The 24,624-nt window shown below is 47.8% G+C and overlaps 1 protein-coding gene across 1 annotated transcript; it reads right to left on the bottom strand.

The window, feature by feature from the left end:
• On the bottom strand, nt 1–23,757 carry LOC129380046 (ras GTPase-activating-like protein IQGAP3). The gene is given in 39 exon segments (XM_055061016.1): nt 1–945; nt 1,241–1,349; nt 1,420–1,545; nt 1,626–1,789; nt 1,857–2,069; nt 2,155–2,242; nt 2,314–2,437; nt 2,558–2,660; nt 3,421–3,553; nt 3,628–3,860; nt 4,067–4,151; nt 4,261–4,401; nt 4,471–4,695; nt 4,777–4,940; nt 5,108–5,260; nt 5,338–5,537; nt 5,540–5,545; nt 6,517–6,586; nt 6,703–6,774; nt 8,222–8,305; nt 8,373–8,543; nt 9,096–9,238; nt 9,308–9,475; nt 9,599–9,689; nt 9,761–9,924; nt 10,032–10,147; nt 10,227–10,387; nt 10,470–10,633; nt 10,707–10,794; nt 10,873–11,036; nt 11,574–11,652; nt 11,729–11,907; nt 11,978–12,091; nt 12,220–12,287; nt 12,515–12,591; nt 12,674–12,751; nt 20,907–21,063; nt 21,141–21,228; nt 23,384–23,757. Coding segments are annotated over 39 exon segments (4,905 nt in total). The 5' UTR covers nt 23,412–23,757; the 3' UTR covers nt 1–831.
• Between the last annotated feature and the right edge of the window lie 867 nt (nt 23,758–24,624).

The raw sequence follows: 24,624 nt of genomic DNA, 5'->3' as shown, positions 1-24,624 counted from the left end.
TGCGAAACATCAAGACGTTTATTGAAGATTAAAATGTTCCTTTAGACAGGAAGTGACACATGGCTACAGATCACCACTCAATAACGTAAGTGACCAATGAAATCTGTCCAACTGAACTAAGCTCCGCCCACAGACGATTTTGCAGGAAGTGCATCAGATTTTCAAAATAAAGCTTCAGTTTGCATCCGTTGTTAGCGTCTTGTAGCTTACACAGATAGGCGAGTAAGAGGAGAGGGCTCACTCTGATCAAGTCCTCAGATGCACCAGTGGAAACTTTAAAGTGCAAAGATCAGTGAAAGCAGGATGTATTACTATGGACCAAAATAATATAGTGTGATCTAGAACAAAGATATGTGTTTGGGCAGATGACTCACTCTGCTTAAAGTTGACTAATTCGGAGTGTTTAAAAAAACGCTGAAACAGACAGTAGTAGTAGAACAGAGGTCTCACTCTGATGTACCTTGAGGTCCATAAGAGTTTTATACAGAGATAGTGTAGAACAGAGGTCTCACTCTGATGTACCTTGAGGTCCATAAGAGTTTTATAGAGATAGTGTAGAACAGAGGTCTCACTCTGATGTACCTTGAGGTCCATAAGAGTTTTATACAGAGATAGTGTAGAACAGAGGTCTCACTCTGATCAAACAGTGACAAATAGAGATAGGAGTAAAACAGAAGCCTCACTCTGATACATACTGAGGCACATTTTAAACAACAGATAGTAGTGGAGAACAGATGTCTCACTCCAGACAAAATGGCAACAGGTTTTCATTTAGTCAAGCAGTGAGACACCAGACAAAGATAGGAGTGAGAAGAGAGAGCGTTTGTTGGTTTATTTTTTGAAGAACTTCTTGTTGAGCAGGAAGATGAGCAGATTGACGTTGACTTTGGCTTTATCGAACATCTTCATCACCGCCGCCACGCCCTGCTGCAGCTGCAGCAGATCCTGGGCACAAAACACAGCAGCTGGAGCGTGGTGGAACCAGAACCAGAACCAGGACCAGGCAGAACCTGCACTGGGTCACTGTCACTCCACAAGAATCCCACAAAAAAAGTTAATATTTCAGAAACTTCTGTTCAGGTTTTCTCTGCCCATTAATTAATATAGTTGCTGAAACTCGTTAATCTTTGGATCTAAAGATGTTGAGAGCAAACATTGCCATTTTGTTCAGTCTGAGATGTTTTCCTAATGTCAGGCAGACCTGGTCTGTGTTCTGGTTCTGACCCGGTTCTGGTGGTACCTGGTATCGGAGCAGGAAGTCCTCCATCTGGACGCCCAGGAAGCGGGCGCTGACGCTGAAGCTTCCCGTCTCTGGACCGGGTGTGATGTCGAAGACGACGTTCCTGAACCTGGAAGAGGTCATAAGGTCAGCATGGTGGTGACGTCATCGTGATGTCACGCTCTGTGGTCCCGCCTCACTGTGTGGCTGGAAGGTCCTCGATCTCCAGCAGCACTCCCTTCTCCTGCAGCCGGGCGGCGCTGTAGCTCACAGCAGGAAGCTTCTTCTTCCCTCTGCTCTCTGCTGCGTTCCTATTGGTCCCTTTGCTGCAACAGAACAACCGATGACGGCGCCGTCGGGGCCTGAGAACCGATCGGGTCTCTGGAAGTGCGGCGTGTCGTCTCACCTGCCGGTGGTCAGGTAGTCCAGACAGGAAGTGATGTAATGCCTGTAGAAGTCGACCTGCTGGCAGTGGAAGCTGCTCTTCTCCTGCAGGCGGCTCAGAGTCTGCTGCAGCTTGTGAAGCTCCGCCCCCCGCCGCTGGCGACGCACACGCTGCTGCCGGATGTCCTGGAAGGACAAACCGGGTTCATTCAGGGCAGAAACCGGATCGGGACGGTTCCGGTCAGGCCGCTACCTTGGCAACCATCTGCAGGAGCTGCTCTTCGGCCCGCGGCGGCCGCAGAACGCCGAGCGTCTCCAGGCGGCGGAGGCTGCGTACGATCTTCCTCTTCTTCTCCTCCAGGCTCAGGTTGCTGTTTGCAACCAGAGACGGATTCCTCTTCATCTTCTCTGGCGTCTGAGCGTCCCGCCGCACCCGCCGCTGCACCAGCCAATCGTGACACACTTCCTGTTTGGAAACAGAACCCGGTCGCGTCAGGCGAGCGAGCGTCGCCCCAGGCGAGCGAGCGTCGCCCGGTCGTGTCGAGGGTCACCTGGTCAGGCGAGGTCTTTGTTTTCAAGATGTCCCTCAGAGAGTCGCCTGGCTGAGTCCTGATGACGTCGATGATCAGCTGCTTGGTGCTGAAGTCAGAACCACAAGTGAGCACAACCAAACAATGCGCTGACCTACCTGGACAGGTGAGCAGAGCTACCTGAGCAGCAGTCCTCGGACGTCCGGTTGTTCAGAAGAGTCGTCAAAAACATCAAATTTGTTAGTGAGCGTCAGAGAAACTTCCATCTTACTGAACTCTGACCCTGGATCAGCTGACGCCTCACCTGAGGATCAAAAACCCCAAAAACTCGTCACACCAGGCGCCAACATCCAAACCCAGCAGGACCAGTTTACACCTGTACAGTACTGAGCTGCTGCCTGACCCGACCCAGACCCAACGGTACCGTTGAGCTCCTGCAGCGAGGGAACCGGTCCGAGGTCGTTCAGGATCAGCCTCAGTGGGTCCGACGGGTCGGGACACAGAACCTCCTGGTGCTCCAGCAGTAGCTGCAGAGACGAAGGCAGCAGGTCCAGAAGTTTAATGTCTTTAAGCGACGGTACGTATGAATCCTCGGGAGCCATTTTATTTTTAAAGTTGATTTAAAAGAAATTCAACGTCTTTGTTTCATGTCTTGAAATTGGGCCTGTCTCTTTAAGAAGCTGCTCCTCCTTCTGATGCTTCACCTTCAGGAAGTCATCACAACAACGTTTCTCCATGATGCCGTTTGCAACTGGACTGACTGGAAACTGCAGCTCAGCCTCGCCGAGTCCGGCCTGCTGCAGGCGAGTTAGTGAGCGTCAGAGAACTTTGTCTCAGAGGCGGAGCCAAGTCTAGGTGTGTCCACATGTTGCCGCGGCGACCCAAATGGTTGCCGCGGCGACCCAAATGGTTGCCGCGGCGACCCAAATGGTTGCCGCGGCGACCCAAATGGTTGCCGCGGCGACCCAAATGGTTCCTTAACATGAATGAAAAAACAAAACAATCCCCGTCTGTAACATGATGTCGAAAACTTGATTTTACGTGACACTGTTCCTTTAAGAAAGGCAACAGCAGCAACGTGTTGCTGCAACGTTGCAGCAACAACACATTGCTGCAATGAAACTTTATCGTCACGTTGAGATGGAACCAACGTGACGATTTTTCTCGTTCACAAAGACAAACGGCTCACATACGACGTCAAACGCAGAAAAACTGGCAACACTGACGCCTCCCCGGAACCACAGGGACCTTCTGGGCCCAAAGAGTCTCGGTTCTGCTGCGGCTCACCTTGTGAGTGTTGAGCAACTCGCTGACGGAGATGTAGACGACGGGTCTGTTGACGGTCAGCTGCTCAGAGAACTCGTCCATGCCGAACCGCTCCTCTGGTTCGGGAACGTCACAGACGCCGTGCAGGAACTTCCTGTCCAACAGAACATAAGCGGCCATCAGCAACGCCTCCCCTGACCTTTGACCCACGGCTGCTGGCGTCTGTACCTGAACCTGCCGTGGGTCCGGGTGATGTACTGGTTCAGGGCGTGAACGTGGTAGCCGTCTCCGTGGAAGTGCTTGTTGGCGGCGGCGTGCTGCAGCATGCGGGCTATGGATCCCAGGATGCGGCGCTGCTCCGGCTGCAGGGCGGATCCGGCCGACCGGTCCACCACGTCGAAGCCGTCCGGAGCCACGATGGCCGGATTCATGTAGCGATAGTACACCAGGTTTCCCACAATCTGCAGGGAGCGTCCCGGTTAGAGGACAGAGCCGGACTAGAAATTCATCCTGAGGACGTTTGTTCAATCCAGACCAACCTGAGATGAACATCCAGATTTTGTTCTGAAGGTTTGATTATTTAGTTCTGAAACGGTTCAAATCTAAAGAGGCGCAGTCACCATCCAGTCAAACTGGGAGCCACTGGGAGTATTCCAGTAAGACTCACCTTGTAGAGCTCGTCCTCACTGGCTGCAGGAAACTTTGCCTTCAAGGCGTCTCGGAGAACCTTGGCTGTGTAACGAAGGCCGTACCTGCCATCCACAGAGACCAGCCGTCATTCAAACTGCCCACCAATCAATCAGCAGAAATAAGTCAGGAGGTCAGGCGCCAACGGGAGAGAGCAGGAAGTCGGGGACCTACGGGAGTTTGTTGAGACTGGAGGTGATGGCTTTGAGGACGCGGTCCGTCAGGTTCTTCAGGTTGATGATGGCGATGTCAATTCTTCGCTGGACTTCCGGGTGGGTCAGGGCGTCCTCCGCAGAAACCTCATAGGGTAGAGAGCTGATGGGACAGAGCCAGAAAGGTCAGCCCTACTGTGACCTAATGACCTTGTCCTCCTCGGTGTCTCACCTCTTGTGTCCGGTCTGGGTCTCGGTCTGGTTGATCCAGGTCTTGTAGACCTCCAGCGGGTCGGTTCTGATGCTGAGGGTTTGGTCCAACAGGACGTCCTGCAGCGCCGGACCCAGGGAGTCTCGCAGGGCGTTCTGACCGCGCGCCTGCCGGTAAAAGTTCACCAGCATCTTGATGACGGTGGGATTCCCGGTAATCACTTCCTGCGGCTGCTCCACCTTCAGTCTGACGACACACAGGTGTGTTCAGGTGCAGAGTGACGTCACAGCCTTAAGACGGCTGCTCGATGACATCATAGAAAGTTACCTGATCTCGTATCGAAGCGCTTCGGTAAAGAGCTGCAGCAGCAGGAAGGCGTCTCTGCGGTCGGAGCCGTAGTTGAACAGGCTGAAGACCAGCATCTCCACGAAGCAGGTGGAGCGGCTCTGCGGCATCAGGAAGATCACATGGGCCAGGTAGAGGGGCTGCGTCTGGAGCAGAGCAACCCGCTGTCAGACCTGCAGCAGGCCGGACTCGCCTGCGGCAGGCCGGACTCGCCTGCGGCAGGCCGGACTCGCCTGCGGCAGGCCGGACTCGCCTGCGGCAGGCCGGACTCGCCTGCGGCAGGCCGGACTCGCCTGCGGCAGGCCGGACTCACCTGCAGCAGGTAGAACAGGTGCTGGTAGGCCTCCAGTTTCTCCCTGCGGTTGCGGCTCAGAGCCTTCAGCCCTTTGCTTCTCTCCATGTCCATCAGGTCCGACAGATGCTCCTTGTTCTTCCGGGTCAGCTTCTTGCAGTGGGACACCACTTCCTGTTGGAGGCACAAGTCATGACCAGCAAAGCGGAACGGAACCAGCAAAGCGGGACAGAACCTGGAATAGCTCTCACCTGCAGCGTGGCCCGGTTCCGGACCAGCAGGCCGATCTTCAGGTCCATCAGGTCGAGGTCGGACTCCAGCCGCCGGTTAGCGCGGATGTTCCGCACCACTTCCTGCCTCAGCCGCAGAAGCTCCGCCTCCTCTCTGATGTCACAGTCTCCAAGGTCGAGCAGGTGCAGGAACCTCCTGATCACAGACAGGGGGGCGTGTCCGAATGCACTGGGGAGGGGGCGGAGCTAGTTAGTGATGACCGGTGGCTCGGCCAATCAGGCACTGAGAACTCACCACGCAGTAAGGTTGCACCAACTAGTCGGTTCTTTACTCTGCAATGACTTTTACTGAGCCAGTCGACTAGTCACAAACACGTGACAAAAATAATAAGCTTGAATTGTATAAAAATGTAAATAATTTACCAAAGAGAAACATAAAATCCCAGCAAAGGCTACTGGAATAGGGGTGTTGCTTAGTGTAGGCTAGCGCAGCTAGCGCGGCGCCCTGCACAGAAAGACCGCAGACCCGGTATCTGCAGACCCGGTATCCGCAGACCCGGTTTGCTGGGGACTGTCAGATTCCTGTCAAATAAAGGCAACTAGTGCCAAAAGAGTGTTACTAAAAGACGACCGGAGCACAGTGTGACAATGCGTCAGGATGTCGGGCGTCTTCATGCCTCCAGCTGATCGGCGTCACTCTGCATGTTGAAGCTTCTAACCTGGCAGCTCTGCGTTTTTATAAAAATTCTGTTTGACAACATCTGGAAACAAAGTTAAAGCTTCACTCTGATGGAGACCATTTCTGGATCCAACAGTAGCCAAACGGGATCCGGCCAGCATTGGTTTGGTTTGACATGTTCCACTGAGGTCAGTGCAGCAATCCAGAGATCATCAGTATCAGCCGGTGTTTGGGGGAAAAAAAAGTCCGACCCGGCATTTCTCTGCTGCTCACAAAAAAGTTTGTGATAATGTTCTGTTTCTTGTTCTTTCAATTCTTACTAAAGAAGACTTAATAAAAGCAGCTTTTTATCAGTAATTGCTGTGAAATTAGCAGCTAAAGCCTCCAAGTTGTTGTGAAGCGTTTTGCGCTTGTGACGTTATGACATCACCTCGACTGTCATGACGTCATTCATGTAGACTGACTTGACTTTTATCATGTTGTAGTCGACCTTAAGAAACATGAAGTCATTCAAGCCCTACCTAGCAGGCGGTACTGGTGCCGGGCCCGGCTGGCCCGGAAAAACGCCTGGATCTTCACCACAGCGTCCACCTGTTGGAAGGATCACCCCATTACCATGGACACGTCACACGCACCTGGTGTGTTTATCGGTTTGGATCAGGACCGGAATTTAGTACGGGGTTCAGATCAGAACCACAGAAACTCACATTCTGCCTGAAGAATCGGAGCCGGGTCAGAAATGCCCTCCTGGCGATCCACATCCTCACCAGCGCCTGGATCTGCAGGGATGGATGCAGCGGCGAATTATATACAACAGGACAACAACACCTGAACGCACAACCGTATTAGAAACGACAAAAACACGATTAAAACGAATATTAATTATCTGCACTTCTATTCAATCCACTGAATTTAATTTAATGGTTTCTACATAAATCAAAATAGTTTAAATTGAAGATTTTAAGGAGTTGGCAAGTTTATTTTGTAAAACTTCAAAGAACAATATTCATACTTAGATTGTTTTGTTACCATAGGAACAATCTGATGCTGTGAGTTTAATCTTTAAGTTTGAGCCGTTTGCCCCGTGCAGCCCCAGGGTTCTGCCCCGTGCAGCCCCAGGGTTCTGCCCCGTGCAGCCTCAGGGTTCTGCCCCGTGCAGCCTCAGGGTTCTGCCCCGTGCAGCCCCAGGGTTCTGCCCCGTGCAGCCTCAGGGTTCTGCCCCGTGCAGCCTCAGGGTTCTGCCCCGTGCAGCCTCAGGGTTCTGCCCCGTGCAGCCTCAGGGTTCTGCCCCGTGCAGCCTCAGGGTTCTGCCCGGGCCCCGTGCAGCCCCAGGGTTCTGCCCCGTGCAGCCTCAGGGTTCTGCCCCGTGCAGCCTCAGGGTTCTGCCCCGTGCAGCCTCAGGGTTCTGCCCCGTGCAGCCTCAGGGTTCTGCCCCGGGCCCCGTGCAGCCCCAGGGTTCTGCCCCGTGCAGCCTCAGGGTTCTGCCCCGTGCAGCCTCAGGGTTCTGCCCCGTGCAGCCCCAGGGTTCTGCCCCGTGCAGCCTCAGGGTTCTGCCCCGTGCAGCCTCAGGGTTCTGCCCGTGCAGCCTCAGGGTTCTGCCCCGTGCAGCCCCAGGGTTCTGCCCCGTGCAGCCCCAGGGTTCTGCCCCGTGCAGCCTCAGGGTTCTGCCCCGTGCAGCCTCAGGGTTCTGCCCCGGGCCTGCAGGATGAGCAACAAACAGATTTCATTTAATGAGCTGCTAATGTGGCTTTAGCAACGCTAACATTTCTGTGTTGCGTTTCAATAAGAGCCACAGAAACTGATTTGGTTGCCTGAGTTTATGGGACGAGTTTCTCAGATCTCTGGTTCATCAACTCTTTCTAAGTGGACAAAACATTTCATATGGTTAGCAGTGTGATTGGTCCGGATTTAAATGCAGAAACTCTCAACTTATCTTTTCAGTTTATAGTGAAATGCTTACATCATCATAAGTGCTCAGAGCAACAGACATGCTTGCAACCTGGCTTTACAAAAAAAGTGATTTTTTAAAATGTATTTTTGAAATTATTATTTTCCTAAAAACATCAACAAGAAAGGCTTAGCCTGGCGGTGGGGCTAGTAAAGCATGGCGGGCTGCCAGGCCTATAATACACTGGGCGAAACCCTGACCAGGTGAGTCCCAGGCTCACCTGAGGGTCTCTGAGTGAAGATGTTGTGACGGCCCAGAGCTGTAAAACCATCGCTTACCTTGACGATGGTCCTCCAGTTCCTGTAGAGGAGCTGCAGCCGGCGGCGGTACGCCCTCTGCTGGATGAACCTCCTCCAATGAGACTGAAGAACAGAGAGAGGCGGTGATGATGATGATGATGCGACCGATGGCAGCGGTCGCAGCTCTCACCTGGATGATGACAACAGCAGCGCTCTGATCAATCAGGTAGCGCCGGCGACCCTCCAGCTGCTGCCTGACCAAGAAGCCCCGACAACGCGCCTGAAGGCCAACCACCAGGGCGGCGCTGCTGCGCCACAAAATGCCGCGGTTGTAGGATATTGAAACGTTGCTCACTACTTCCTGCAGGGGGCGACAACAAGTCAGGCTCCAGCCAATCACCTCACAATAAACCAAAAAGTATCAGACATAATCAATGTCAGTAGCCAGAATATTCAATAATTTTACTGAAACGCAAAGCATTCTGGGAGGCAGAGGTGAGCTAAGCTAGCTGGGTAGCATCAGCTCATACACTAATAAAGAGAACGAACCAATAATTATTGATAAGAAACGACTGAAATGAAACCGTGACATGCTTTCCAACAGCATTGTCCAGCCAATCAGAGACAAACTCAAAAAGCTCCAGCCAATCAGAGCCTGTGAAACTAGACATGAACTGTGTCAGCCTCTCAGTCTACGCCAGACCCTCTGTACGCTGCAGTCGGGTCCGGCCCGGTCGGGTCCGGTCCGGCGCCGCCCGGCCCGGCTGCACTCAAAGGGTTCGCATTAGCAGGATGATGGCGCTATAGCACCAGAACCGTCTGGTCGGCTGCTGTCTTGTCTGGGTTAGGCTGGTTCCTGCTCAGTCCAGGTATCTATTCTGACCAGGTGCAGCCACAGGCCCCGCCCCTTCACCTGTATGTCCTGTCGGGTCAAGAAGCAGCTGTGGTTCCGGAAACCATCGGGTACCACCCAGCTTCCCTCCAGCCGGCTCAGGTGGAAGTAATAAAACGACCCGTCGTCCAGCCGGACCCGGACCCATGGACTCCGCTCCGCACCTGGACACGGCAGAACCTTCACTAGAGTCCACGCCTCACCTGGACGGGCCTCACCTGGACGGGCCTCACCTGGACGGGTCCGGTCTGCCAGACGGCTGCTTAGCTCCTGCTGGTAGGCAGCGGCGCAGTCGGGCAGAACGCCGTGCAGCTGCAGGTCCGGCAGAGACAGAACCCGCAGCGTCTGCTGGGCCCGGTTCTCCTTCACCGCCTGGTTGGCGGCTGCCACCGCCAGGCACACTGCAGGAACGGGTCAGAACCACACAGGTGGGTCAACAGGTTCTGAGCCCCGAGGCCTTCAGCTAACCGAAAGGTTCTGCTGATGGATGGAAGCGGGTCGGGAGTGGTTCTGATCGGACTCACGCTTCAGAGCTTTCTGGCTCTGCTGATTGGCTTGCTTCACTACTTCCTGGATATCAGCCAACCACAGCTCAGCTCCTGGGCCTCTACTTGTCTGATTGGACAGAAGCAGAATAATGAGGATCCCTAAGTCAATCGCTGATGACCTGTTACCTGTGCGCTCACCTGGGCTTTGTCGTGCCTGCAGCTGGTCAGCAGCGCCAGGTACCTGCAGGCGTTGGCAGGTATGACGCCCTGCAGGCCACCAGAGGGCAGCAGCAGAGCAGACAGCAGCAGCTGGACATCTCCTCTCCTCAGCGCCTCATTTATCAGGCCGACCACCTGGAACTCTGTCACACAGGTAAACACAAGGTGCATCAGCATGGTGTGTGTGTGTGTGTGTGTGTGTGTGTGTGTGTGTGTGTGTGTGTGTGTGGTGTGTGTGTGTGTGTCGTACGCTGGAGTTCGTCCTCAGCGCAGCTGTTCACACTGTTTATTCCTTCCTGCAACTGATTCCAGGTGAGTATGGCTCCACCCCCCTGCTGCTTCACACCTGCCAGGTGCTGCATATACCTGGGCAGCACAGACCTCTTCGTCGTCATCATCATCATCAGGTGCTGTGGAGCTCAGCAGGTAGACGATCTGCTCTCACCTGTCCATGAGGGCGCTATCCACATCACAGAGTCCTGCAGACGGACTGACCAATGAGGAGCTGAACTGCTGGAGATGTCCCGCCTCCAGGCTCTGATTGGTCAGAACAACTGCCGACAGCATCTCCACAGCAACAAACAGCTCTTCCTGGTGCAACTCCCCCTGGAGGACAAAACAGGAAGCTACAGGACCGACAGAACTGAGCTGCTCCCTGCTGGACCAGGTGTGTCCCAGGTGTGTCTACCTGAGTGGTGCGTCTCTGCAGCAGCTGCAGCTCCCGGTGGTAAAGCGCCGCCGCAGTTGGAAACACTTCAGGCAGCTGCAGGTCAGAGTTCATCAAACAGCTGACGGTGCGCCTGGGATCGCTTCCCCGCAGCGACGAGTTGACGCTCTGCACCGCCAGGAGACCTGGGAGACCAGTGGACAGGTGAGACCGGTGGACAGGTGAGACCAGTGGACAGGTGAGACAGGTGTTTCCTACGTCTCGCGGCGCTCTGAGCTTCCTGGTTGGCAGCAGCGATGCTCTCCTGCAGCTCGGCCGGCTCCAGAGGATCCGGGGAGCCCAGATCCTGGGTCAGAGGTCAGAGGTTGAGCTGTCACAGGTGAGCAGAACATCTGAATCCAGAACGTCAAAGTGCGTTTTATACCAGCGCCTTCTGCTGGCGGTCCTCCAGCAGCTGATCCAGGTACCAGGTACCGTTGGAGCCACGGAGGCCCCTGAGGGCCAAACATGGCCGCTGCAGCGCAGCAAGCAGAGAGAGTTCATTGGCAGCGTCCAGAGCCTCGTCCACCTGCTGCACCGCAGACCGCACTGCAACACACATGGAGGCTCAATCAGGGCCCCTGCAGGACCAACTGGGGGGCCCTGTAGGACCAACCGGGGGGCCCTGTAGGACCTACCGGGGGGCCCCTGCAGGACCAACTGGGGGGCCCTGTAGGACCAACCGGGGGGCCCCTGCAGGACCCACCGGGGGGCCCTGTAGGACCAACCAAGTATTTTGTGATTTTATCAAGTTGAATCTTAATTCCAGTTAGTAACTCCAGGAAGTTGAACTGAATTAAATTAATTGTAATTAATTATTCATGTAAATATCTTCAATTCAAAACAGTAAAGATGAGAAAAGGGTCAAAGGTTTTGGGTCAACAGCAGTGAAGAGGGCGGAGGAGAGGTGGATGTTGGTGCTTCACTGATTCTGGTGTTTTGGGGGAAAATCACAGCAGATGAAATTAATGTCTTGGTTTTTATTTCTATCATATTTTGTCATTTTCTGATCATTTCCTGACTGTCTTATTTTGACCAGAGTTAAATTCATCTCCCGTTTCTCTGGTCAACCTGCCATCTTCTCACCGTTGACGCTGCCGATCAGCTCCTGGATCTCCCGGCGGCTCAGGAACTCCTCATACATGTCTCGTTCCTCCCGGCCTCCCTGCTCACAAACACGCAGGTCAGAACCAGCAGCCGACCGGACGGCAGCGCTTCTTCTTCGACCAATCACAGCTGACCTGGTGAGCCGCTCGCTGTGCCTTCCTCCTCCTGGCATCCCTCAGCGCCTCCTGGTAGGCGGCCATCAGCGCCTCCTGCAGGTCGCAAAGCAGCGCCGCAGGGTTCCTCAGAGCCGCCGCCGTGCCGCTCACCTCCCCGCGGTCCACCGCCTCGTTAATGGCCGCCACGGCCGCGTGCACTGAGGGCAGAGCGTGCCGTCAGACCCGTACCTCTACCCGGGAGCTCCCAGCCAATTGGAGCCCTCCTACCTGCGGCTTCGTCCACAGACAGCTCATTGGCCAGGATGCCGCCGATCTTACTGAAGGCCGGCATCTGGATCCCGTATTTATCCAGCTCCAACTCCATGTTGCTGATCTCTTCATCTACAGAGTCACATGTTACCAACATTGTTCTCTGATTGGTCCAAATATGCACCAAGACTCAAGCTGGCTGCTGATGCTACCTGGAAAACACAACTGAGTCCAACAATCACCTGTCTGTCAACATTTACCTGTGAACTTTAATTTTCCATAGAGGTCATAAATAGGAGGAGCCAAACCCAGTCTGTGCAGGTAGAGGCTGCAGAAACACGAGAGACAGACAGGTGAGCAGACAGACAGACAGACAGACAGACAGGTGAGCAGACAGACAGGTGAGCAGACAGACAGGTGAGCAGACAGACAGACAGACAGACAGGTGAGCAGACAGACAGGTGAGCAGACAGACAGGTGAGCAGACAGACAGACAGACAGACAGGTGAGCAGACAGACAGACAGACAGACAGGTGAGCAGACAGACAGACAGACCTGAGGGCGTGGATGCAGTAAACTGCTCTAGGCATGTTCTTCTTGTCGTAAATGTCTGTAGTTTCAGGGTGGAAGATCTGCAAACATGAACAGCCAATCATGAGTTGTGAAGTTGATCAGCTGACCAAGCAGTGACCAATCCTGTGAAGGTTGTCTGACCGCAGGCAGGCCCAGGGTCGTCATTGCGTTCCTCCAGTGGTTTATGTTGTCAGTGTGACGAAACTGGAGACCCACAGCCTGCACAGATCAATGTTATCGATTAGAGGAATCTGTTCTGATCGGTTTCTGGACCAGAACCTGAAGGAACCAATATTCCAAAACCAGAAGGCTGCTGGGTTTTCTGATGGAATGGTGCAGGACTCAGTAATTCAGCTCAATCTTTCCCCTGCAGACAGAACCTGGCCTGGCTCAGGTGTTAGCTTACCTGAACCTAGCAGCACTAAATGAAATCTGTTTGTTGCTCATCCTGCAGGGCCGGTCCAAGGCTGCATGAGGCCCGGGGCAGAACCTGACCTACGGGCCCCTCTTGCTGCTAAACCATCAGAACCTCTAACGGCTTCTTTTGGATTTAATCTGAGAGATTAAAGTAGATTAACTGGCCAACCTGAAAACTATCAGTTCTAATTACAGTTTATTAATTTGTATTTGTGAACAAACGGCTCAACGTCAAAGATTAAACTCACAGCATCAGATTGTTGCTACGGTAACAAAACAATCTAATTATGAATATTGTTTACAAAATAAACTTGCCAGCTCCTTAAAATCTTCAATTTAAACTATTTTGATTTATGTTGAAACCATTAAATCAAATTCAGCAGCATTGATCATCTCAATAAATAGATGTTACATTTATGTTTCTGTGTTAAAATATGATCATTTACGGCCCCTGAAGGCCTGGGGCCCGAAGGAGCCGCTGACTTAATGTGGATTAAATAGAAGTGCAAATAATTGATATTCATTTTAATATTTTTACATTTCCTGTCAACTTGAAGTGTTTTACTATAAAATGGCGGCGGACGCCTCGGCGCCGGGCTGAGCAGGTTTACTGGGGAAACCCTGGATAAAATCACTGACTACATATTTTAGAAATAAAACATTTTCTTGATTTTTTCCGGCTTCTCGTGGTTGCAGTGGAAAATATGTTTGTACTAAAACTATGTTTGTACTAAAACTATCAGTAGCGGTGGCTACTGATAGTTAGCCACGGCTAGCAGTAAAAAAAGAAAAAGTTCACTGATCAGCAAACAAGAATCTTACTTCAGCTAATGCTAATCTGCTCTACACATGAAAGTTACCGAAAGCTAACCCTACTAAACATAAAAACTTGACAGAAGCTAATGCTAACGCTAAGACGTCTCTGTTTCTCCTTCCTGGTCTGAGACTCGCGAACAGCAGTCCTCCATTTCTGATTCTGCTGCATTTTATCACTTTAACTTTCAAGAGGCGGATGAGTAAAACAGGGTGTGACATAAAGTTCATCCAAGTTCATCTGTCTGCCATCTTGAAAAAATGGCCATCATTCTGAAATCCAGGTGGCTGATGGAAAATTTGAAAAGTGTACAACCTGAATGCTTCTATTCATAGTTGAAAGACAGGCCTGCCACGATAACAGATTTTGCTAGGTGATAAATTGTCTCAAAAAATTATTGAGATAAACGATAATATTGTTTGAAGACCTTTTCACACTGATTTAATGGAAATTATGTAATAATACATGCGATTTTCTGCCAAAGATGGAAACACTTTACTTTCCAAAGACACTTAACACTGGGACTGATACACAAAATAAATAAAACAACCAAAACCACAAATAAAATAGATTCTCAGTCTCCATTAACAATAAATGTACTTGAATAAAAACTAAACAACATGGGCGCTGTGGAGCCACGAGCCAAGATGGCAGCTTAAAGTGGATGCTCCGTGTAACCTACACCAAAACTTCGAAAAACCCCAGGATTAGAAACTTATTTTGGACCTGAAGATGTCAAAGTCTACTACTCTTAAGGATTGTGATATTTTCACACGAAAACGCGGCTCCCAAAAATTAGCTCAAACTGATATTTCGGGAATAGACCAGGACAAGAAGGGTGCCGCTAGCATTGATAGCATGTGTGACCTTAGCACGGTGTTAGCTTAGCTTCGGTCGTTGCATTCGGAGTTCGGCTGATTTGGAAACAATCTGGACAGCATAGATAACCGCATGGGCGAAATGACGAAGTCCATCGCCTCTCTGGAGAAAAACATAGCAGAGGTGAAACAAAATGTTGCTGCTAATGCTACTAGACTGGAGGAAGCTGAAAGCAGAATCGTGTCGGTGGAGGAACTTTTAGAAACTAGTGCGGCGGATCTTGCCAAAACCCTGAAGCGAATATCCTACTTGGAGGCGAAGACCGACGACCTGGAGAATCGAGGCCGAAGGAAGAATCTGCGCCTTTTTGGGCTCCGGGAGAGCGCTGAGGGTCAGCGGCCTTTGCTGGAGTTTGTACGGGAGATGCTGCCGCGCTGGCTGGAGACCGATAGAGCCTTCATCACTGAGAGGGCCCACCGCAGCCTGGCGCCTCCGAAACCGAACCTGCACAGAGCCGTCCTCATTCGTTTCCTGAATTTCCAAGATCGGGAATTTGTTTTCCGCTCTACAAAACAACGCAATATCCAACACGATGGGAATAGACTGTTTTTCACTCAGGATCTTTCAGCAGAAACCATCCGACAGCGAGCTGAGTTCGATAACATCAGGAAAGCTTTTGCTGAAAAGGGAATGTTCCGCGGGTTTCAATATAATCCATGCAAAATGAGGATCCTCCACAAGGGAAGATACAGCTGTTCTCATCTCCTAAGGAAGCTGGGGATTTCCTCCGCACATACACTGGATAGATCTGACTGTACTGGTGAGCGGCTCAGGTCCTGAACCACAGAATCAGCTGCTGATATCTGATAGCTGTTTTTCTCTATCTCAGCTGACACAGTAGCCAGTTAATCTTTGATGTATGTAGAAGTCATAGGCAGCTACAGAGTGACTTTGTTTAGTTTTGTTTTTGCACGTAGGATAGTTTTATCTGTTCGTATAACGCTTTTAACAAATACCTTTGTACTTGCTGGTTACTTATGTCATATTAATACGAAATATCTTTTTAAACGCCTCTTATGGCTATTTCTGGGTTCGCTGTATTAATGTTTTTACTATGGTGTATGATTCATGAGCACCACTGATGCTTTTGAAGTGGGTTTCACAGTTCAGCTACTCCTCTTATTAGTGGATTAGCAAAAGCCCCAATTTATTAATCTGAGTAAGGGAGGGGGGGATTTAAGGGTTATGTGTCACTTTCAGGGCTTTTTTTTTCTTATTTAACTTTTTGTTTTATTTTACCCAAATCTCTGTGTATTTTCCGTTAACTCAGCATCATGCATTGCTATTAACATCCCAGGAAAAAACAAAGGATGGAACAGATTAGTACTCGTATCTCTTCCATAAAAATTACAAGCTGGAATGTGAGAGGACTTAGGAAACAAACTAAACTGAAACAGGTTATAAATAGGATTAAACAACTTAAATCGAAGATAATTTTCCTTCAAGAAACACATTTAACTAATTGTGAGATAAAGTTTGTAAAAAATAGGTGGCCGGGCCAGGTGATACATGCGTCATATGATAATTATGCAAGAGGCGTAATTATTTTGATCCATGAAAGCATGCCGTTCCAAATTGTAAGAACAATAAAAGATTCAGCTGGTAGGTATGTAATTGTCCAGGGTAACATTCTCTCAATTACTTTAAATTTAGTGAGTTTATATGGCCCAAATGAAAATAAGCCAAAATTTTTGAAGATCTGTTTCTTACGATATCTACCCTTAAAGGATTTTATGTAATTGGAGGAAACTTTAACTGCACCTTAAACCCGAATATTGACCGATCGGTTGGCTTGGATGCTTATAAAAATCAAACTAAAAAATTAATAAGTCAATATATATTGGATATTAACTTGGTGGAAGTGTGGCGAGAACAAATCCCGATAAAGTAGAATTCTCCTGTCACTCGAGTATACATAAATCCCACTCACGTATAGATTATTTCCTTGTTTCAAGAGAGCTTTTATCAATGATCAAACAATGTCAGTATGACAGCGTAGTGATCAGTGATCATGCACCTATCTCACTGAATATTTACATAGAAAACTTGGTGCATAATTCACCCCGTTGGCGGTTTCAAGTAAAATGGCTACAAGATCCAAATTTTGTCAGACTAATAGGGGAGAAGATAGATACTTTGAATTAAATACGGATCAGACTTGCGCCTCAGTGAGATGGGAAGGATTCAAAGCTTATACTCGAGGTGAAATCCTTAGCTATACAAGTACAAAAAACAAACAAAAGAAACGGCTGGAAATCTTGGATAAACAAATAAAATCTCTGGAATTGGACTTGAACACCAATGATGACCAAACAAAGCAGAATGAATTATGTTTGAGAACTGAATATAATAAATTATCTTATGAGGCAGCAGCAAAAAGTTTAATGTGGTTAAAACAATCCTATTATGACCAAGGAGAGAAAGCTGGAAAATTATTGGCGTGGAGAATTAAGAAGATGCAGAGTGAAAGAGCAATTAATAGTATAAAGACCCCTCTGGCAGGGTAACAGTGGATCCAGCTGAAATTAACGACAGCTTTAGGCAATTCTATGTAAAACTATATAAATCGGAGTACTATTGCGCTTCAGACGAACAAGATATTCTTAGATCAACTTCAGTTCCAGACTCTTACAGAAGAGACAAAAAAGGAATTGGATACAAATTTAACGATTGAAGAAATCTCACAGGCCATACAAAGTATCAACAGTGGTAAAGCTCCTGGGCCTGACGGTTTCCCTATTGAATTTTACAAAACTTTTAAAGAAAAACTTATAATTCCTCTCTTCAATATGTATGAAGAAGCATTTAAAAGGGAAATTCTCCCACCTTTGAGACATGCAATGATTACACTGATGTTAAAGCCTGGTAAATCCCCTGAGGAGTGTTCCTCATTTAGACCAATCAGTCTGGGGGGTGGACACTAAAATACTTTGCAAAGCCCTAGCAAACAGACTGGACCTTTATATCATATTTAGTTCATAACGATCAAAATGGATTTATACCAAAACGTCAAGGGTTTCACAACATAAGTAGAGTCCTAAATATAATTCATGAGAAATCTGACGCTAAAGATACAGCTTTATTATCACTTGATGCTCGTCAGGCCTTTGATAGAATTGAATGGTCATATCTATTTAACGTTCTCCCGAGGTATGGATTTGGCTGCAATTTCCTCAAATGGGTTAAACTTTTATATGCAACTCCCGAAGCCAGTGTTTGGACAATAATTTAGCCTCTAAACCTTTCATGTTAGAACGTTCCACTGCCAGGGTTGCCCGTTATCTCCGGTGTTATTTGTCTGAGCTATAGATCCCTTGGCAATGATGATCAGAACGCAAACGGATCTATTTGGCATTCAGCTGGGGAGACCAGGAGCATAGATTGGCATCGTATGCTGATGATCTGATAATTTTTTTGACAAATTTATCCGTTAGCATCCCAAATTTAATGCAACAAATAGAGATATTTGGTCAGTTCTCTGGCTACAAAATAAATGATTCAAAGTCCTCTATTCTATTTCTGAACAGGGATGAAAGACTGAACCCGGTTGTACAGACGCCTCTTATCAATGCAAGGGAGGGATTTGTGTATTGGTGTTAAAATCACCTCAGACATTGAAACAATCGTATCAGCAAACTATGACCCTCTGGTCAGTGAAGTAAACGAGTCACTGAATAATTGGATGACATTGCCCATATCGATGATTGGCCCGATAAATATCATCAAAATGAATATATCACCATGATTTTTGTATCTTTTTCAGACAATTCCTTTGCCTCTTCCAAAACATTTTTTTGATAGATTAAATGGTATTTTTAGTAGATTTATTTGGAACAATAAAAAACCTAGGTTGAGACTTCGCCTGTTGTACCTGCCATATGAGAGAGGGGGGTTACAACTCCCTAATCTTAAACTGTATTATTGGTCTGCCCATTTACACTCAGCCATGTTCTACTTTTCAACTGAAACACACCCAGCTTGGATGGAAATTAAACAATTAACAACAAACCTTAGATTAAATCTGTATTTGTACTCCGCAAAGCCAAAGCAATTGATAAAAATGACAAAGAATCCCTTTCTAAAAAACACAATTGATGTCTGGTATAGGACCCATCAATATATTGGATATATATATTGATCCATCTCCTCTTTCTACCCATCTGGGGGAACAGAGATTTTAAGGCAGGAACAGCTGATGGAGGTTTCAAAAGCTGGGCAAATAAAGAAACTGCCAGATCTTTATAAGGATGACAGGCTTCTTACATTTGAACAATTATGTCAAATATAACATTTCAAAGAAGCATTTTATAAGTATTTACAAATTAAACATTTTCTTATGTCTAAACAAAAAGATTGAACCCAGACCGCCACTGTCATACCTAGAAAAATTGTGCTAGAAAATCTAGAGAAGAGAGGTCATATTTATTTTATTTAGCTTTACTAAGGCATGATAAGGAATCCACTGCAGATAAACTGGATGCATGGAGAGTTGACATTCGAGAAGAGATACCAGTAGCAGACTGGAACACTGCATGAGTAAAGGCCCAAAACAGTCAATCAATACAAGAATGAAACTTCAATTCAAGTGGTTGATGAGAATTTACATAACTCCAGTTAAACTGAACATCCCAGATATCTGCTGTAAGTGTTTGGTTGGAAAGGTTCTCTCTTTCACTGCGTATGGGAGTGTCCAACATTACAGCAATATTGGAACTTGATTATGCAAACTTTGTCAGAGATCATTGGAGTGAATGTACCTGCTGAGGCCAAAATGTGTGTTTTGGGTATTTATCCGGAGAATTGTGTTTTTAATTCCAGACAGTTAAAATTGATTGACTTTGGACTCCATCAGGACACTAGATTAATATCTCTATACTGGAAAAAATGGACAGGCCTTCAATTCACATGTGGGTGAAGGAGATGACATCGTGTGGCTCTGGAGCGACTCACTTACATTATCAGAGGAAAAGGAGAAATCTGAAGAAACATGGTCACCATTGACCGAGTTTCTGAAACACTACAAAGGGCGTTAAGAGAATTGTGCAGATTGCTGAGGTTTTTGTTTTGTTTTTTTATTATTTTTATCATTGTTTATTATTGTTAATTTGTGTTTGTTTGCTTTGGGGACTACATTACTTAATGAGAATCTGTATTGAGTGATTCACTGTCACTTGTTTTTTGTTGTTGTTGTTTTTTGTCTTATTTTTCTATGTTATAAAAATTAAAAAAAAAAAAAAAAAACCAACCAAAACAACATGAAGCCAAAGTGGAAATAAATACTGCATTCAACCAAAAGAGTGCAGATCATGAAGTCTGTATAGTTTTATTGCCCTTCAGTAATCATTAGATTTAAATAGAGAAGAATCCGACTGAATGATGCAATTGTTCAAACTACAGGATTTTTACCCAGAACGACAATCTGAGAACGTTCTTCGTTCTGAGATTGTCCCTAGTGTGTTACGGTAGATCGTTGCTCCGATCAAGGATTTATCCAGACTGGGAGAGTGACGCAGCCTGTTGAATGTGACCGGTAGCCAATCAGAAAGCGCGGATCCTCCTCCTGCTTTCTGAGGGGAAACACGGAGGGAATCCCGAACAGCTGACACGATGCAACCGAAGTCCAGCAGACATCGGAAACAACATGAATGTTTATTCAACATTTCATGCAAAGAAAATATAAATAACTAGGGGAGGAGTTGGAGCGAAATTTCTACCAGAAAAAACTTTTCCGCTGTTCTTCGTTAACGTGACATAAATAGTTTATAATGATTTTCATTCAGTCAGACTGACACTAGCTGCATGCATTGCAGGAAGATTGTAGTAAGGAATTGATTAATGCCTGGTTTCATATTAGTGAACTGGACTTATTATTTTGTGTCCATTGTTGGACACAACACGGTTCGATTGAACCGTTATAGCTAGGCTTTCTGTCGGCTAATGTCTCTCAGGTTTTGACAATCCGCGACATCAGATGGTGCAGCGCGCTGGGCATTACACTAAGGAAACAAGGAAGGGAGGGTCAGTGGAGTTGAGCCTTTTTTCATTCAGTGTCATCAACAGGAAGAGAAAAAGGCAGGAAGAAATGATACAGACGATAATTGAAATGACGTCGATAGTTTTAATTTATCGTGCGATTAATTGACTTATCGTTTATTGTGACAGGGCTAGAAGACATTCACAGTAAAATTCTGAACTTTAACACAAAAACCTCAGATCATCATGTTGTGGTCTCTCGACCGGACCAGAACAGAACCGATACTGAACCTGGTATCGGAGCTGTTCTGGGTCGTAGATCTTCTTCAGTGGCACGGCGGTTGGAGCGAAGTGCTGCCCCAATTTGGCCAGAATGACTCCGTTACGCAGCGCCTCCTCCAGCTCGGTTGGGGCAGGAAGCTCCTCCCCCAGACACGCCTCCATCCACCTGGGCAGGAAACACGGGTCCAGTGAGAAAACCTCCACATGGAGGCACCAAGACCACTTCTGGTTCTGACCACTGACCTTTTAGCCTCCTCCAGCCTGCAAAGGTACTGATAGGCCACGTTCTGGACCCTCTGCTCGTCCATCTGCTCTGCTGTGAGACGCTCATCTGGGAGGAGAACAGAACAAAACACACCTGAGACTAGTGGAGAAGACATTTTTTCCTTTTGATGCTCAGCTCTCACTCTCAGTGGCTCCACCTCACTCACAACAGAGCTAAGCTTTGATTGGCAGCACAGCAGCCTTGTGGCCAATCACATGCGAGTACATGGAATGATACCTTTAAGTGAAAACAGAGGGGGGCCAGGTGAGTCCGTCCCCTCAGTCAATAGAAAGCAGTGAGGAGGGAACCCCTCAATCTGACCGACACCTTTAAATAAATCAGCATCTGGCTGCAGTTTAAAGTAGTTCAGTAAAATGTATTTGTACATTTCACTAATAAAAATCACAAAATCAAACTTATTATATAAAGGTATTGCATAATGAATTTTTGTTATGGTTCATTAAGGTTTTGCAATACTCTGCAAACAGATGTGGCCAGTCGATCCCTCCAATGATTAGTTTCTGGATTATTAAAAATTCCTGGAGGAAAATGCGCCTGCCTCAAAGCTTCGTTAGTTATGTTTATTATTTAGCGCCGTGTTCCGGCCGGAACATTCTGCGTTGCACAGAGCTCTCACTTCCGCCTCCGAGTTGTTGACGAAAGCCAGTGTTGTCATCATAACGTCCAGTCTTCAAGTTCGGCCAGTGGGGATTTAATTGATCGGTGATAATATCCGGGTTCTCATGGTTTTGGGGACCAATCAGCGTCCTTAAAATGACGGGCGATGCCTGGAGTCCGGCAGCTTTTCTCCTCTGGAGCTGCCGGTTCGGAGCTGCAGGTGTTGATGCAGGTAGAGGACAGACTGAACCCAGCGGAGGAGCTGATGGTTCAGTGCAGCTTTAAGGCCCCTCAGTGACGTTTCTCTGCCAAGTGAAACCAGAACCGTCTGATGACCGGGACGCCGTTCATCCCGGATGATGAGCTTCATATCATCTGAACGGCGTCATGGCGGCTCACGGCCGGTAGTTTCTCAGCGTGATGAACGATGGCGCCGTAAACATCCCGTATTGCTGGCCATGTCTTACTGACGTCCCCTGGTCCATTTCCTCCCAGCTTACGTTCATTTGCCCCCCATGACCCCGTGACCCCATCACCAGGCCACATTCCCGTTTTCTCAAACCCAAAGCTTGACAGGTTAGGGCCAAGGTCAGAGTTCATCTATTAAACAGACTGGAGATGAAAACAAAACTAAAAGCTGGAGCAGAGACATTTTTATAAGCGTATTGTGATCCTGAATCTTTGTTATTAAATTTAATATAATTTCAGATTCTCATATAACTTTTCTTCAGGTTGACTTAGAATCTGAGATGTTATTGTTACAGTTAATTTTCTAAACTACAGAAAAGTAAATAGTATAGAAGCTCAAATATGAAAATTGGGCTGATATTGATATCTGATACTAACACTGCTGTTATGCCAGATTTACCAATATTATATTTTAGAGCTTTTCATCAGATTATTTGATTAAACATAGGAATAATTGATACATTACTCGATTACTAAAATATTCATTTATAACAGGCCTTAATGTTACACAAAAGCAAGACTTTTCATAAAACATTGAGTGCAAAATAGATTCATATGAAAACATTCATGTTTGCTCAGGCAGTTGATGATCAAATGTTTGAGAGCCGAAAGAATCGGCTCTTCTTTAGGAGCCGTACCAAGAGCCAGTTCTCTGAAAAGAGAACTTTCCAACAACCCAGGCCGAGGTCAGATTCGCAGGAGAACCAAGATTGCATGAGTCCACAACCAGAACCAGAACCACAACCAGAACCACAACCACAACCAGAACCACAACCACAACCAGAACCAGAACCACAACCAGAACCACAACCAGAACCAGAACCAGAACCAGAACCAGAACCAGAACCAGAACCAGAACCAGAACCAGAACCAGAACCAGAACCAGAACCAGAACCACAACCAGAACCACAACCAGAACCACAACCAGAACCAGAACCAGAACCAGAACCAGAACCACAACCAGAACCAGAAGCCCCGGCTTTAGGTGAGTCTTGGTGATTAAGCGATTCTGGGTTTTAATTGCGCCACATTGATTCTTGCAGCAGAGATTAACTATGAAGTTATTCCATGATCCCTGAAGCTCCATTCCGATCTGATCAATAAAACTACAAGATGAGAAATTAATAAAACTCACAGCGGCTTCCTACTGCTGGTTCCGACATGTTGTCCCGGTTCTTTGTTCTCTGGCCGGTGAAATGCCGCCTCCCGGTTCGGTCAGAAGAGAAAACTGGACCCGAATGTGTTTGCAAAGCCTTAAATCAGCAAAACGAGCTTCAGCGCTTCGAGCTACTTCCTGTCTGAGGTTTGAAAGCTCCCGCCCGCTCTCTGATTGGCCCAATCATCAGCCTCGATAGTATCGCTTCTGCTATTGGCCAGAAGGCTGCCGCGTTGGATTCTGGTCTGTGTAGTTCTGTCTCATCAGTCAAAGCTAATTTTAAACTTATTTTAAAGCCTCATCAGTCCGCAGAACAGGAAACAGAACCTTTCTTTTCCTTGAAATAACTCAGATCAAATAGTGATGACATTCTGCGCTTCCCGGTTACCATAGCAACCGAACCAAACTGACAGCGTCGGTATGACGTCAGCTGTTTCCGATGTTTCAAGAAGTTTCGATCTGTGACCAGGTGAGAAGCTCCACCTTCAGCAGCAGGTGAGTTTCTGCTGATCATCTGGTTCCCTGGTTAACCAGGTAATCCCTGGTAACCAGGGATTACCTGGTTAACCAGGGATTACCTGGTTAACCAGGTTAACCAGGTAATCCCTGGTTAGTTATTATGTTACATTTAAAAACTGTTTTGAATCCGTTCGCAGTTATCAGAGCGGCGCGCGCGATCATTCGATATTTACTCATATTGCTCCATTATCACCTAAAAAACTGTAAAACATGAGAAATACAAACACAAAGACAGAATAAAATAAATAATAAAAGCAATAATTATCCTGCTTAGCATGAAAGTCAGCTGGCGGAATTAAAGGGCCAGTCCGTGTTTTAGAAACGCTATGTCCAAATACGGCTCAAATATTCACAGCTTTGCTGGACAGGTGACACCTGAAGCACCTGGAGGCATCCAAGGCACCGCCAGGGCCACTGAGGGGCCCCAGCCAGGGCCACTGAGGGGCCCCAGCCAGGGCCACTGAGGGGCCCCAGCCAGGGCCACTGAGGGGCCCCAGCCAGGGCCACTGACAGTAATAATTTCTGTCATTATAATATTATCAAAAACACACAATTTCACTATGAAGTGATTAGTTTTTACAATAATATATATTTGATAATGAATGTAGAAATTATTATTTTATGGATAAAAAGAAGATAATAAATTGCTCCTGTGCCCCCTGGTGGCCATGGTAGGTACTGCATGCTTCACGGTGACGAGC

This window comes from Poeciliopsis prolifica, unplaced genomic scaffold (genome assembly GCF_027474105.1).
Source record: "Poeciliopsis prolifica strain line A6 unplaced genomic scaffold, Auburn_PproV2 SCAFFOLD063, whole genome shotgun sequence".
Lineage (NCBI taxonomy): Eukaryota > Metazoa > Chordata > Actinopteri > Cyprinodontiformes > Poeciliidae > Poeciliopsis > Poeciliopsis prolifica.
The sequence above is the reverse complement of the archived record's forward strand: the minus strand, read 5'-3'. Positions and strand labels throughout refer to the sequence as shown.